Source organism: Sitophilus oryzae, unplaced genomic scaffold (assembly GCF_002938485.1).
Source record: "Sitophilus oryzae breed Bouriz unplaced genomic scaffold, Soryzae_2.0 scaffold_172_pilon_pilon, whole genome shotgun sequence".
Taxonomy (NCBI): domain Eukaryota; kingdom Metazoa; phylum Arthropoda; class Insecta; order Coleoptera; family Curculionidae; genus Sitophilus; species Sitophilus oryzae.
In genome coordinates, this window is record NW_022146424.1 from 9,870,478 (window position 1) to 9,888,041 (window position 17,564).

General features: G+C 32.6%; 1 protein-coding gene across 1 annotated transcript in view; it reads left to right on the top strand.

The window, feature by feature from the left end:
* The window catches only part of LOC115881684 (homeobox protein DBX1), a 62,634-nt gene that overhangs the window by 20,761 nt on the left and 24,309 nt on the right, over positions 1-17,564 (top strand). The window contains exons 3-4 of the mRNA XM_030899275.1: positions 10,553-10,741; positions 12,281-12,507. Coding sequence (XP_030755135.1) covers positions 10,553-10,741; positions 12,281-12,507 — 416 coding nt within the window. The remainder of the gene's footprint in view (positions 1-10,552; positions 10,742-12,280; positions 12,508-17,564) is intronic.

The following is a 17,564-nucleotide window of genomic DNA, read 5'->3' on the forward strand; positions in this document are numbered from 1 at the left end:
CCGGGAACCTGAAAAAGAAAGATGGTCAATTAATGACTTAAATTAGTTAAAAATACATTTTGCAAATAACTAGTGAATTGGAAAGATAAACATCTATTAAAAATACATTTTAGTAGTATGTTATCAGTGATAATACATAAGTATATAATAGGTAAATAATAAGGCACTATGATACAACTACCTAGTAGTTGTATCATAATAACTCACTAATATCACAAAAAATATGTGCAAATTTAAATTCCTTTAATGATCTAATCAAACACTATCTAGCCTCAATGCATGCCATTCCAAAGGCAAAAAAAACTATTATACCAAATAAATATAAGGTTAATAAAACATAAACCAAGCCAACGTGCATAAACAACCAAAAAATGCATCAAAAAATACTTTTATCAGATCATACCCTTGGATATATTATGTATTTTATATATCGCACATCCTGTTCAAAAGTTTACTAACTAAAATAGAGAATATAGAGAACATTGTCAACAGAAGTAAAAGAAAATTTAAGTTAAGGCAATATGCTCCTTTTTGCATATTAATAGCCAAATAATATAATGTTGATTTAATAAAATTTTACTGGCATCCTTCTGAGGTATAAATCAGATTAAAAGGATATTGTTTTTGTAATAATTGTTTCTTTTTGTTAACATTTTTTGAAGACAATACAGTTTTGAACGGGCTGTGCGATATAAACAAGGATCTTACTATTATTTGAGGTTAGAAAGTATTTAAATAACATAAAACATAATCAAAATCATTTTTCATCATAAATTATAGAGGTACTTACGTGTTTTGATATTATTTTCAGGAAATAATACGTTTAGTTAAACAGGTACGCTGCCAGGCAAGTTCTATCGGCGGGTCTTTGCAAAAGTTGAAATCTAAAATACAAAACTACGTTTACATCTTAGTTGTATTTACGAATAAAGTATTTGTGTGTAATTTCTGACTTACCAGTTAATTGAATAATCGCATTAAATACATCCAAATGGTAATTTAATATTGTAAAAAGCAAAATTGTTTTAAATCACTTGCCAGGACAGCCGGCCAGCTTCTTTGTTGACAAAATGGCCGCGGTATCATGATTTAAGCAATGTGAGTGACAAGAAAGCCAATGCCTGGCAGATGTTGCTCTTTGTCGTTGGTCCTGGCATGTTTAAATTTGACTGTTGCCTGTTTTCCCATACAAGTGACACCCCGTGATTATAACCAGGGGGTGACAGTAAACCGGAAAATTGGAAACAGTTGTGGCGCGGTTCTACCCAGGCAGAAAGCATGGCCTTCTAGACTGTCCTAGACAAAAATCTGAATATTTCTATATTTCTGTCAATCTCTGCTACGGAACATTTTTATGCACGTCGGCGTCCTGTTCTTTTGTCTTTTGTCTGTGTGTCAGCGTCAGCTCCCGAGGCCTCTGGCAAGGTCGGGCGCCATTTTAATTTTTGCCGTTTAGATTTGATTGGAAATTTGTTTCTGATATTTCGGCTGAAATTTATAAGTACAAAGATGTTTTTTGATTTAAAGTTCCTTGTTAACACTTTAATAAAGTATATATGATATTAATTACATGAAGAAAATGATGAAATCGACGTTTCTGCGTGTAGTAGGTATGGGCCATATTATATGTAAAAATAGGTAATATATTAACTGTTTTTATATTTTTTTAGCTTTAAACCCAAGGATCTTGGGATATTCTTTCAAGGATTTTTCCGTATCTCTACTTTAAAGACTGATCGGTGATTTTGAGCAATTGAAAGCAAGTTATACAAGGTAAATTATGATTATTGAACTATTATTAGCCTACGTTAAATTTCTACAAGATGAACAGAAATGCGTAATTACATATCACATAGGTACCTATTATGTATTTTCATAGCAATAATGCTATAAATCTATGTATGTAGATTATTTTTAAAATACAAATGAGGTATTAGATGTATATGTATCATATTTTTTATTCATTTTATTTTCATTCAAGTCCTGTTTGATTTAATTCACAAAAGTCTTATGTAGGTACCTATATTTATATTTTTTACATATTTTTTTTGATTCCAGGTTTTGTGTGGGTTCCGGTTGCCTTTTTCCTGCTTCCAGTTATTTATCCGTGAAGCTGTGAAAACATTTATTTATCTTCAAGTTTCTGTAAGTCAATGCACTGTTACTTTACTAATTCGCTTTAACACAGCATCTCTGATATTATTTAAATATTTAATATTGATACAGTAGTTTATTGGTTTATAGCTCTTTAATTGTGTTGATTTGCATATTTACATTGTTCTAAATTCCAAATAAATATTTTTGAGTAATTTTGTTGTATTATTTACTACTAGAAAGAGTAAAAAGTATATTAACCCTCATTTAAACCTCCCGAACAGCCCGCCATTAAAAACCGGAAACGGAATAAATTTCATAAAATTGATCACTTGCCAGGACAGCCGGCCAGCTTCTTTGTTGGCAAAATGGCCGCGGTATCATGATTTAAGCAATGTGAGTGACAAAGAAAGCCAATGCCTGGCAGATGTTGCTTTCTTTGTCGTTGGTCCTGGCATGTTTAAATTTGACTGTTGCCTGTTTTCCCATACAAGTGACACCCCCGTGATTATAACCTTTAATTTGACAAGACTTTGACAAGCGTCAAAAATCTAAAGGCGAGTTCATACGCATCGGCGTCCGTTTGTCGTTCATCGTTCCGTCAAACCAATAAAATTGAAATACGATCTGTCATTTTTGAAATAAACCAATAAAACTGGTTAGCACAACAAGAGACGACGTATGACGGATTTATATTTAAACCCATCCATAGTTAACTTAAAAATTATTAGAAATTTTTTTTAGTAAAATATTCAAAGAGTTAGATTGGTAGGTTACAGTCATGTTATAGTTGAATTTTTTCAAAGTCCTAAAAATAAAAACGCGTTTCTATGGTAATATAATTTCGTTTTCATTCTTTGATAGATTTTTATTGATAACAAACAGGATAATGGGATCTGACGGGATTATCCATTTAAGAATAACCAAATATTTTCATAAAGGGTGCGTTTTTGTTAAATTGCGTTTTTTGTAAAATGCCAACAAAAAAAAATTTCAAACGTCAAAAAGTATTAATTTTTGCGACGTGATTGACAATATAAAATAGTTATTTTTTATACAAGACGATACAATGGTATTTTATCGTCGATCGAAAAGATTAATTCACGAGCGATGAAATCACGTGTGAATTAATTTTGGTAGACGATAATTCAATTTTATCGTCGTGTATAAAACAATATTTTTTCCATAGCAAGTTACGTTTTAAAAAATATTCAGAAATTATTATTTCAAGGAATTGAGTAGAAAAAATATTGTGCTGGGTTGGCGTTGGTTTCTATGTAATTTGACAAATAAATAAAGCTGTCTCTTTGGTTGTCAGTTTTGAGTCGATATTTTTTAATTCTTTTTCGTGTCGATTGCTGATTGAATTGGAGCCAGAAATGGCTCAAAACGAAATAAGTAAATTACCAACAGATATTCAGGCTGAGGCGACAAACGTCATATCCAAACTACTTCCATTTAAATCCCGAATAACTGATAAAAAGGAATACAAAAATGGAAGATGGAAGCAATTAAAAAACGTGCGAGAAGAAATAAAGTTTTTAACCTATTCTCGCTGTTAAAGTATCATTTAATCTACCCTTGAGGTTAAAGTACTATTTTATCTACTATTTTTGATAGATATAAGGCAACTTTAACAGTTGCTATGGAAAAAAGTCATTTTACTGCCTAGGCCGTGTTTTACACTTTTACGCCTGCATAAAAGTACAAAAATATATTATTAAACTGACATAAAGTATTAAATTCAACGAGCGTAACCATCCCATACAGCACATCAAATCACATTTACGATGTGTTTGCATTATTAGACGTAGACACAGGGTGACACAATTCCCCCGATGTAAATATGCTACGTTTACACATTGTAGTTCAACACGTACATAACACGTATGCACAAAGGTTAAACGTCCGCCTCACAATGTAGATGTAGCCATGATGTAGCCACCATTTGTGACTACCGCGTGTATACGTATGTATTTTGCTTCGTATATACATCTTGTGCTAGATAAAACTACTTCTTATGAACGAATTTAGGAAATAATACAAGTTTTGATGCCTAACTTTTCGTCCTTTTAAAGAAATAATATTCAATGACACCAATTATATCTTTTTATAACGAAAATTAGGAAGGCAAAACTTTGTATTTTCCAAAAGTATCTCGATCGTAAGTTCAAGAGAAGTAGCCTTAAAATTGTTCCATTTTTGTTTTGTATTAAATGTACCACTTTTCTTCCATAAAATGGATTAAGTGGTTAAAAAATAAAATTCTTATATTTCTTTATATCATGAAACGCAATATCGCAAATAACACAATAATAATAATTATTTACACTGCAGAAACCAGAAGTAAGAAAACACTGTAAAAGAACAGAATTATATGTATAAAATGTATTAAAAATATAAGTACCTAGTATAACAACATACTAAAATAGTAAACACTGGTATATCGCCACGATTTGGTGGACCTCGTTTAGTCATTTTTCCCCTCTTTTCCCTCCAAGCAGTTGGTTTGTTAGCATACTCATTCAATAAGCACTGTTGGACTTTGTTGTATTTTATTTCCAGATTAACAATCTCACCCTTAAATTTTATATGAAACTGATTATTGAATATTAAACATATCTGTATATTGATCCATCAATAACTTACCGAATATCAGTGTAAGAAGTTCTTTGAAGTGTTTAAATCTTTCTTTCTCTGGTCCATTTAAATTTTTATTATTTCCAAATTAAAAAAAAAATATATTGCAGAGCTAACCTCTTTATCATTATACGAGAATATTGGGAGTTTTCATTCATTGGAGTCAAAATTTGGTAAATTAGGTATCGAGTAAGGGAAGAGTCGCTGCTATAATATTAATAATACTCTTAGGAAGGTGTAACAAGGTAATTAAAAACTTGTGCTTACCTTGTGAAACAACACAAAAACAGAAAATTTATATAGAGCTTCCGAATGATAAAACAATAATGGCTGCTAACACATACCACTCCTAGAAAGGAGAAAGGAGAGAGGACACATAAGATACACTTGGTCGGTGTATCTACGCTGAGGCGTGTGCACACCTTCATTTCATGTTAGAATGTATACACAACAGTAAACTATTACAAAGTGTCTATATAGATATTTATATTATGTGTATACGTCACATTTTTACAAGGTGTGTACTATAGGCACAACTACGATACGAAGTATCACACATACATATGACATATACATTGTATGTCTCATATACCGACGTCAGCTTTCATCATTTTAATAATTATTTGTTACGTTACAATAGACAACAACTAGTAAACACTGTATCACACAATTCTATCAATATAAACCTGCGTGTATCTCATAATATGTATATGTTAGAACTAGATGAACACTTAGGTTCACTTTAACATATTTTGTTCCTCATGTGTCTCCCTTGTAGAAACATAATTTCATTTGGACGTGCTGTATGGGATAGTTTCTCGATATACTATAATTAAATTCAAGGTATGACTTTTAAATCTTTTAAATTATTTGGAACATTTGAAATTGTTTAAAAACTTATTTGTAGCCTGGCGTTTGAAAAAAAAATAGCATGTTCTATTCGGAGTATATAAAAATGAATTTTTGTGCCTCGGCTGTAAAAACGTACAGCTTCGCCGCGAAAAGTGTCTTTCACTCCTCATAAAACAATATACTATTTTCCTCCTGTAAAGACAATCAGGGGACATACTGCGAATACCAAAGATATTTAAACTCGGTTTTTAATATCTTTGGTAGATACAGAAAATAAATCTGCTAAACAACATAGAGACATCAACTGCGAAACTCTAAACGGTTTTGCGAGGTGCGAAAACGAGGCATCTGCCTCCGGCACCCAAGAGGAAATGACGTCACACACTCCGACACCTCCGTCGAGTGAGCTGTGACGCCTCCAAAGCGTTCGTTGGTCCCTCCAGGCTGCGTTCTCTCCCGTCGCCCGAGCCGGGGGAGAAGCGACGCAAGGACGCCCGCTTGCTACCCCTGTAGATCTGTCAGTTTTTCGCCCCGCTGACTTTCTTTCTCCAGGCTGGGGGGAAGATTTATGTCGGACATTACGCCCAGAATATATTCGAAGCCTGTCTAAGTGAATTGTGAGATCTCTATTCTAAGTGCGGTTGTATTATTTTAAAATAAGTTTACTGGATCTCTGTGTCTATGAGAGGAATTTCAAGAATGCGGACACAATATTGGAGTATAACCAGTTTAGCTCAGTCATTGGGGATCAAAAAAGGGGCCTGCTTGGAAAAAAGTCCAGAAGTTATGAAACTTTGCAGGTTTATAGGTTTTGGGGTCCCTAACTAAAATCCATAAAATGCACATTCCCAGACTTGCCGCCGGTGCCGCCATCTTGCCAAGATAGCGCCCAAAATCGGTATTTTGTGAATATCTCGAAAACTGTGCGTTTTTCGCGAAAATTTGTGGAGAGCAATTAAAGAGAATAAAATTTTCTATAAAAAAGGTTTTATGAAGATTTTCGCTAAAGTCAACCGTTTAGGCACAAAATCCCTGGAAATTTTACAGTTTTGCGTAAAATATGATATATTAAGTACAGTCGATTTTCCGAAATCAAATGTCGATTACGGTTCACTAAAACTAGTTTTAGTTTAGTTTCTTCAATTTTGTCACGAAACAGTGGCGTATCATTAATTCGCTCATTAATTTATGAATAATTAATTGTCGTGCTGGACAGCATTCATTGCGAACTTACCACCAGGTTCAGTATTGGTTTGGTTGTACCAAAGATGCCGAAGAATGGGGTTGGAAGAAAACAAAAACAGGCATTACTCCAGTCACAACGTTGAAAGGTCCAGCTCTAAAATCCCTGTTGGCATTTTTATCCTGTAAATGCAAAACCAACAACTATGGTAAAGCCTGCGGATGCAGAAAAGCAGGATTAAAATGTTCAATGATTTGTGCATACTGCAATGGGAAAACCTGTCACAACGTCACTGAAGTGTCACTCGACGAATCCGATGAAGAGGAGTTGGACTTGCCTGTAGATATCCCTCTGACGGCTGAAGATGAAGAGTTGGACGTATTGAGAGACCACCCTGATGAGCCCAGCACAGCAGACATGATCAACTTTGACATCAATGAGCCAGATCCGTCGGGCTTGTGCAGATAAATTAAAGCTGTGGTTAAAGTTTTTAATTTATCTAGTGGAGTAGGCCTCCGGGGAGACCACGTTAAAATAAACGCGCCATATACTTTACCTCTTGGGTGGTGTGGAAGCAAGTACACATTTTCAATAATTAAAATTAATTATTCATAAATTAATGAGCGAATTAATGATATGCCACTGTTTTATGGCAAAATTGAAGAAACTAAACTAAAACTAGTTTTAGCGAACCCTAATCGACATTTGATTTCGGAAAATAGACTAAACAGAATATATCATTTTAAAATAAATTTCTTTTTTTAAGTAAAATTTCCTGGGATGTTACGCCTAAACGGTCGACTTTAGCGAAAATTTGTATAAAACCTTTTTTTAGGAACCCCAAAACCTATAAACCTGCAAAGTTGCAAAACTTCCGGACTTTTTTCCAAGCAAAAATCCCCAATGACTGAACTAGTTTACTACAAAACATATTTAAATAAACAGCAATATAATTTATAGATCGCTACAAGATGCAGAGAATCCACCTGGACTTGACGAGTAGGGTTCAGAACCCGGAAATCCCGGTACCGAAAGTACCGGGAATTCCCGGTTCTTTTGAGACATCAAAGAACCGGGACTCGAAATTAATTCCCGGTTCTTTCGATACTTTCGGGACTCGGTAATAATAATTAAAAATATATTTTTTGTTACGTGAGAAAGACTTTTGATACTTTCTAGCAGGCGAAATGAAACTCTTATAAATAAGTAGTGATGCTATATCTTATTGTTCTTACTTCTGAAGTTGTTTTGAAGTTTCTATAATGTTTATTAGCAATTATTGAAGTTCAAATATGTTATTTTATTATTTAGTATAATATTGCTAAATGTATTATTTATATTTTTTTGTGTTATGTTTTTATAGGCATTTGCATCTATTATTGAAAATTTTAAGTTTTTTTTCAAATTCAGTTAAATTGGTTTTTCGATGTTGTTTGATGTAATTTTTTAGCTACCTATCTGTTTTAGTTTTTTTTTTCGCTTGTATTCATTATTTGTGTTTTTTCTCATGACTTAATTATTTGATATTATTGTCACTGGAAACTAAATTTTTTATCGCTTTTACTTTTGAGAACCATCATCTATTGATTTTATGAATATACTCGTACTCGTACCTCGTACATATAAAAAAAAAAAACATATATGATCATTGTCATTGTTAGTGGTATATCAGATTTAAAATAAAAATGCTGCCTTTTGATTTAAAGAAATATATATTTGTTTATTAGTGTTTTTCTTTTGTTTTTCAAATACATTCCTTTTATTCCAAGCATTTCTCTTTATATTTTGAAGTGCAATGCTTAATGATTTATTAATATGTCACTTTGTTTAAAGCTTGAGTCGATTTTAATCGAATAGGATCAGTACTAACAATTTAAATGAAATAAATATCAAATTTATTAGTAAAATAACTTTATTTCGGAATTAATCTTTTGGTGATAAATAGGTAAATACAATTGTATTGAATGTCTTCCAAAATAAAAAAAAATAATAGATATAGGTAAGGGTATCCCGGTGAATTTTGTCTAGTGACGAATGGTTTTTGTAATGAGATTGTAAAATACATATTTTAAAATTATTGTAGAATATACTGTAATAATAAAAAAATAATAATTTTTTTACCTTTTATATTGGTACGAGTTGTAGTAAGTTCCACTTTTTTAACAATTTTGATAGCTTGACTTTGTATTATACATCTGAATTCTCATCATTAAGCGAAATATTACTTTGCAAATTTGAATTGTTGAATTCGTCCAGCGTTAATTCACATATCCTCGGCCCGACACATTCCATCACTTTTAAAGAAAAAGTTTGGTTCTGCCATATTGGTACTAAATTAATATTAACATTTGATTATTCTAAACAACTACTAAAACACATAGATAAATGCAACAAGTTTAGATTGGAAAGCCCGTAAAAATTTTAGGTCGCGAAATTATTTTGGGTCGCGACCGTTATACGCGATCTGGCGCTGCTATAGCGGTCGCTAAGAACAACGGCAAACAAAAACAGAAATAATTTTCTCTTGTCAAAGTCAGAATCTTCAAAAATCATAATCTTTCAAAATCTAAACCGCTCTCATTAAAGAAATTCCGAAAAGTGTTTATGGCACGTCCATTTTCAAAGTAATTATGCTATCTTGTGAGTTGAATTCAAGTTTTATTTACTCAACCGGTAATAATAATTGCGAAAAGTGGCATTCATAACTTAAAGCTGTGCTGTGAACTGTGAACTGCAAAAACCATCGTGGATCGTGGCGCAACGTCGGTTCCAATGTTTCATAGGTATTTCATATACGCGTCCTTATATAAAAATAAAGTTTCTTGTATGCAACACACTGTATTTATTTATAAAATTAAACGAAAATAATAATAAATTTGAATAAACAATATTTGGCGATATAATTCCGGAAAAAGCCGAACCGCTCCGAAATTTTCAAAAGTTTTGGGTCGCGACCGTTGCAAGAATAGCGCCAAATAGTGTTTACATTGTCCTTATGGGCACTTTCCAATCTAAACTTGTTTCATTTATCTATGCTAAAACAACACATTACCTGTAAACGATACAATTCTCCTTTTTGGTCACTAACAACAACTATCATACATAATAAATACCATTATACTAATCTATGGTACTATCACAGATAACATGTGGTACTATCACAGATAACACATAATCCAGATGGCGATTATGTGTTATCTGTGGAACTATTCAAAAAATGTGTGGCCGATCGGGCTTATCCCGTCAATCCCGACAAACACCATCTTTCGATGTCCATCTCGAATGACTTTCTATTGGAGAGTATTAATCACGTAGCAAAAGCCTACCAGAAATGTATTTAAACCATAGATTTAAACAGTTAGCAATTCTTATACAAATAAGATACTCCCGTGCTTAAAATAAATTTATTAGAAGGACGTCTTGTTGGAATAAATAGACAAGCAACACTTTTCAAAAATAATAAGGCAATGCCAGTTTATTTTGAACGTGGTTCTTTTAAAACATATAGGGTAATAATTACTTTAAAAGGACTAAATATTAGATATCCGATAAAATAGTATTCACTTTATTTCGAATGCTAAGTGCATGCGTGTACTGTTGAGCAAAATTCATATAAATTTATGCCGGTCCGGACCGAACACGTTTGAACACCGGTAGTTACGTCACTGGCTGGTATCATGAGAGCAATGTTGATTCATATTCTTGATATTAGGCCTAATGTTAGTGTTTAAGATCGGAAGGCATGAGCTAGCCATTAAACTAATCTCTAGTCTTTTGTTTTAGAAAGCCTGATCCATGTCACGCCGCCCGGCCTGCTAGGACTGTCATCGTACCTTGGTGGCGGGGGTGGAGGGGGTGGCGGCACGGGGGGAGCGCATTCGCCCTCGATCGCCAAACCTGTTGCCAGCAGGCCGCCCCATTTCAACCCGCATTTGCTGCTGGCTCACTGCCGGCCGCAGCCCTATTTAACAGGTGAGAGACAGGTTGTGTCAAAACGGAATTAGTGGAGAAAAGGGTAAAGGGGGGCACGACAATAAGTCTATTAAATCGGGACGCCAAGCTGTTACATGTAAATTTTATAATAATAATTTTTTAATTTATTTTTATCTGCAGAATATGCTGGCCGAATACAATTCGGACCACCCTGTATATTAATGTCGTGATCTTGCAAATTTACTTACAAATAGGGGGTTGTAAACAATTTTTTTTTGACAAAAAGGGGTCGCGCTTTATACGAGGTGTAACAAAAAACATGTGCCATCTCTCGTGGGGAGGTTCCTCACATAAAAATAAGATTTATTTTTCATATCAACATAGGATCCGATTCTACTTTGTTTCGTAGCTACAGGGTGTTAAAGTCTTAATATTTTTTCGATCTATTATAATTTTCTCCAAGTACTTTTAGCGTTTCGAATGAAATTTAAAGTAAAATTTACTATATAAATGCGACATACTTTAAAGCTAAAAAATTGTCGACATATTCACCAGGGACGTGCATATGGGTTATCACTGGAATATTTTTCTTAAAAAAAGCATGTACGCCACTGACTGTTTTTCTTTTGTTTTGTAAACAGTTTAATATCGATTAAAAGTTATCTCTTGATATTTTGTCGATTTCGGCCTCCTTGATGAGGTAAACGCAATTTTATTAATTTGCCTTGATCCAAGTCTATAATAGCAACCTTTAAAAAAATTAATATCATTAACTTGCGAAAGTTTTAAATAACTAAATTGATTGTTCATCAAAAAATATTAAAAAAAGTTCCTATAAACATGGGTATGGAAATGCATAGTTTTAGAGTTACAGGATGTTAAAACTTTTTAAAATTAGTTTTTTTTATAATTATCTTAAATACCATTATTTTTATGTAAAATTGCTGTAGATTTGACTAATAGTAATAATATTTAATAATAAATTAAATAAAATATATAATTTAATTAATTTTATTTTTATCAATTATGATTAATGAAATTGTTTTTTATCTCATCAAGGAGGCCGAATTCGACGAAATATAAAGAGAACTTTTAATTGGCATTAAACGGCCTACATAATTTTGGTATCAAAAGAAAAAAGTCAATGGCGCGTATGTTTTTATTTTTTTGAAAAATATTCCAGTGATAACCTATATGCACCTCCCTAATTAATTTATCGACACTTTTTTCAGCATTAAAATATGTAGCACTTATAGTAACTTTTACCTTACATAAAAATACTTGGAAGAAAATTATTAATAAATCGAAAGATTATCAAAACTTTAACACCCTGTAGCTACGAAACAAAGCAGAATCGGACCTATGTTGACATGAAAAATAAATCTTATTTTTACGTGAGGATTCTCCCCACTCGAAATGGCACAAGTTTTTTTAAACGCCCTGTATGTATAAGTTTGGGAAACTCTGTTCTAATAAATAGACTGTGATCACAACATGCTAAATTTAGGATAGTTATCAGTCAATAATACCGAAAAAGAAATATTCTACAATCATCAACTTCAGTTTTCCCCTTCGCAGTATCCACCCCGGTGGGATCCGGTACCCAGTCGGCCGTGTTTCCCCTGCCCGGCACCTTCCCCTGGGCGCACAGCGGGCGGGGGAAGCCGCGCAGAGGCATGATGCGCCGAGCGGTGTTCAGCGACCTGCAGCGCAAGGGACTGGAGCGCCGCTTCCAGATCCAGAAGTACATCAGCAAGCCGGACAGGAAAAAGTTGGCGGAGAAGCTGGGACTTAAGGATAGCCAGGTTAGTTGGGAGTGAGATATTGTTGTAAACCTACGTTTAATATAGTTATAAATATATATTAATATGTATATTCTACAAATTAAATAAAATATTAATTTTATCCTTATTATACTACGGCTATGCCTAAATAGTTTAAGTTATAAAAAAATGTCTAACAGCATTATTCATACGAGAGTAATAGGTCGATGTGAATGAACAGAACCATTGCCTGTAGATAAACTATATCCGCTAATCATCCCCTAACTACTCTAATATATAATATATTCACATCATTAATACAACATACACGGTGTTTAAAAAAACATGTGCCATCTCTCGTGGGGAGATTCCTCACGTAAAAATAAGATTTAATTTTCATATCAACATAGGTCCGATTTTGCTTTGTTTCGTAGCTACAGGGTGTTAAAATGTTAATAATTTTTCGATTTATTATAATTTTCTTTCACATACTTTTAGGGATTTGAATGAAATTTTGAGGGTAAATATTACTATAAGTGCTACATATTTTAATGCTAAGAAAGAAGAAAGTGTCGATAAATTCATCAGGGACGTGTATATGGGTTATCACTGAAATATTTTTCAAAAAGAAACATGTGCGCCACTGACTTTTTTTATATCAAAATTGTGTAGGACGTTTAATTCCAATTAAAAGTTATCTCTTGATATTTTGTCGAATTCGGCCTCCTTGATGAGATAAAGGCAATTTTATTAATCACAATTAATAAAATTAAAATAAGAATGAAATTAATAAATTATTATTTTACCCAATTTATTACTAAATATTATTACTATTAGTTTTTATTACTATTAGTCCAACATACAGCAATTTTAAATAATAAAATTATGGTATTTAAGATAATTACAAAAAACCTAATTTTAAAAAGTTTTAACATCCTGTAACTCTAAAACTCCATTTCCATACCCATGTTTATGGGAACTTTTTTTCATATTTTTTTGATGAGGAATCAATATGTGAGTACTTATTTAAAACGTTCTCAAGTTGATGATAATATTTTTTTAAGGTTGCTTTTTTAAGGTTGCTGCGGTTTTTAAGGTTGCTTGATCCAAGGTTGACTTGGATCAAGGCAAATTAATAAAATTGCGTTTATCCGTAACCACCGTAATAACAAGGCCGGACAGCTGTGACGTAAAAATCTCGTGACGTCACCAACTGGAGGCCTAACTCTATTTAGCAGCGTTGATAATTACCCGATAAAAGTTCAAATTGTGGATCTTTTTTCACTCAGCAGATATATTTCGAAGTTTTAAAATGTCTTTTTCCGAGTTTTTAAAAATATTATAGTATATAAAAATAGTTTTAATAGAATACGGAAAAAATCATACCAGTCAATAAATGTTTATCTCTCACTTTTTGTCAATCAAATTTAATAAAGGAATATTTTTAAGTTCACAATAGTTTATAATATGAGAAAAAAACAATAAAAAAATAGAAATTTTTATAGTATATATTATGTATTTCATCGATATTTTACGCCCCCTACTCAGGGGCGACGGTGCCGCGCGGCGGAGTGGAGTGGTATTGCCGCAGTTGACAGTCATCGATTTATCGATAGGTGGTAATTATAATCGATAATAGAAGGGTGAAAAAGTTCTATTTAAAGTTCTATTCAGAAAAAGTAGCTGGGAGTCAGTACAGTATTTGTGTTCGACATTTATATGAAGGCAAAAAGAAACTTAGGATTCAGTCATTAATGTCCCTAAAATCTACTTGTTTTGGTTCTATAAAAATCTATACTTTTTATGATTTTATGATGACAATACCTTGTCTAAAGAAATACCACGCAATACAAGTACCACATTGAATCAGATTGGTTTAACATCGACATTACTATTTCTGAACAAGATATCGAAAGTGTGAAGGTTAGGCCTGTTATTGCTTATTTAGAAGGATATTGCTGTTATAATGTTTTAAAGGAAATTAAATGCGATACATGTAAGAATAAGTTAACATTTTCAGACATCACTGATATTGAACAAAATTCACTTATAAAAAACCTTACTAAAGGCAGTCTTGGGTTTCCAAATGATATAGTTTTATTTGAATATATAATTTTTAACAAAGTTTTGCAAAGCCATGAGGAGTTTCTCAAAATTCACAATAAAAAAATATTTTTATCAAAAATATCTTTGGATTTCATTAAAAGTAATAACACCATTATTAAAAGTTCCGCAATGTACTATTTTTAATACTAAGTTATTGTAAAAATTGTCATAAATTCTATTAGAAATACACGTCTGAAAAACTACTGTTGTAAAAAAAATGATAGACTTGGAAAAGAAAATAAAAGAAACTTAGACACACTTACAGCATCAATAAATACAATGACGATGGATAATGTGAGATGGGATCTGATGTTTTTTATGTTTAATTATTATTTATTAAAAATTCGGTGCAATTAAAGTTTATATCCATTATATACGTATAAAGTGTACCAAATGCAATCAAAGTTTAGGCCTCCAGTTGATGACGTCACGAATAAGTTGTCCGGCCTGGGTGGTTTGGTTTCGTTTGGTTTATCTCACCAAGGAGGCCGAAATCGACAAAATATCAAGAGATAACTTTTAATCGGCATTAAACCGCTTACACTATTTCGCTAACAAAAGAAAAAAAAGTCAGTGGCGTACATGCTTCTTTTAGAAAAATATACTAGTAATAACTCATATGCACGTCGCTGGTGAATATGGCGATAGTTTTTTAGCCTTAAAATATGTCGCATTTATAGTAACTTTTACTCTCAAAATTTCATTCGAAACGCTCAAAGTATATATTATAATAAGTATAAGTACGAAAATTATAATAAATAGAAAAAATATTAAGACTTTATCACCCTGTAGCTACGAAACAAAGCAAAATCGGGTCTATGTTGATATGAAATTATTATTAATATCTTATTTTTACGTGAGGCCACATTAATGAGGCCACGTAATTCTAGGCCACAATATTTTTCTGTCCCGACCACTGAAGGTATTTTTTATATTTCTTTTGGTAAATGAATAAATTTTTTTTAATATTTTCTCCATATCAATCGAAACGTACTCGAACGTGTGACGAACACAAACAACAGAACTCGATTAACAACAACCGTCAATTTATAAACAGGTCATTTAATACAATAATAACCTGGCAACTTTTTTGTGTTCAGATTTAACATAAAAAAACACTGTGCACGATGTGCGCATATTTGTAGTGAAAATTCTTAATGCATTATATTCTTAACAGCGGTAACAGCTATTAAATTGAAGAATTTGAAGGATATATAATTTTTTATGAATGCTTTTTATAAACTTCAAAAAAATTCGAGTTAATATAAAACCGAATACTATTCTAGCTTTATAATTTTATAATGTATTTTTAAGGTTTATTATTAAACGATAATTATATTACCTGGCCGGATAGCTGTGGCCATTAAACCAAAATAATTCTACATCTATATCTCTGACTACTACTAACTTCTACTAACCAACAATGTGTTTTGTGTAGTCGGTGGTCTGTTTTCGTTTAAATGTTTTGTTCATTATTCATATTGGGGATTTATTTTTAAATTAATGTTAATCGTTAGGCAACTAGTAAACTCATAGAATATGTATTTCTTTTGCATAAACAAAATTGTCGCTCTAAATTTTACATAACCAATTTGTCACTCTAAATCGCTGTCTTTTTTAGACAGATATCACTTATCTTGTTATCGTTCAATTCATTATTCGAATTCTCAGAATGTTATTAACAAAATATTCATTTTAAAAGAAAATTCAATTCATCCACAAAAAAGACCATTTCTCCTTTTATAACTTTTGATAATCGATCTGGTTTTGTAGCTAATGACGTTTGTATGATTGCTCTTGTTCTTGTTGAGGCAGTAGCTGATATTGCACTTTCAATAAATCCGTCTAACCTATTTGCCAATCGAACTTTCTCGACCTGATTACTATTTCTGGTACTTATCTCGGCCAGCGAAACTTCGTCTTCATCTGAAACAGCTTCTTGCTCTTGCACTTTCGATTGTGATAATCTTTGCACCAATTTGTCAATGAATTTTAAGATTTCTTGGCTTAGCCTGATTAAAATCTAAAGGATTGCTTAAACTTTCTATATATTTTAGTGTGGATTACAGAGATAACCATGCACACTGGAGGCAAGGGTTCTTCGCTCGTTTATTCGTTGCTTCAATGCTTTCTGTAAGTTTTGGCTTAAAGGCGCATTGATTTTTGAAAGTTCTTCGAATATAAACTTAAAGCTAGCATCAGCAGTGTAGAGATTTGCTTCATACCTACATAGTGTCATCACAGCTAGCCTTATAGGTTCTAGGCACTTAACAATTCCGTCCATAATTTCAAAATCGTAGTCACAGAGATTTACTGATATGGAGAGATCAATCATGGCCTTTTGTATGCAATCTTTTAGAAAAACAAACCTTTCTAGCATTCCATCAAGACTATTCCAACGGGTTTTACAATCTAAAATAAGATTTAATTCTTGGTTGTATTTTCCGTGCACGTATTTCTGTAAAACAGTGTTTTTCAATGGAGAGCATCGTAATAACTTTACGATTTTTCGGACTTTGTTGACTAATTCGTTTATGTTGTAGCTGTCAGTTAGGTCGTAAATGATCTCTTCATCCACAGTTTCATTGTCGTCGTCGCTATAAAATAATAATTTAGCAGTTTCGGGACCAAGTTGAGGTCCCGGGACCATCATTGAGTCCCGGGACCACTTATTTTATGCTAAGTATGCTGGATACCCTAGGTGGTACGGTTTCAAGTTTATTATAGTGATTTCCTTAGCCGCGTATGACATAGATCGTTAGCCAGTGTTGCCACAAGCTTATTTTTCATCGGGGTAGAGTGAGTCACGGCCTTGAATTTTTATTCCCAAAGCGCGTAAAGAAGTTTCACTTGAAAAAAGTTGTAACCGGTTTTGTAAATCAGTTTTCAATAAGTTCACAATTGATAATACCCTTGTATATAATACGAACCAAAAATGCCAGATTTCCTCAAATAAAATCCTCGTCAATATAAACGAAAAGGGAAGAACGACT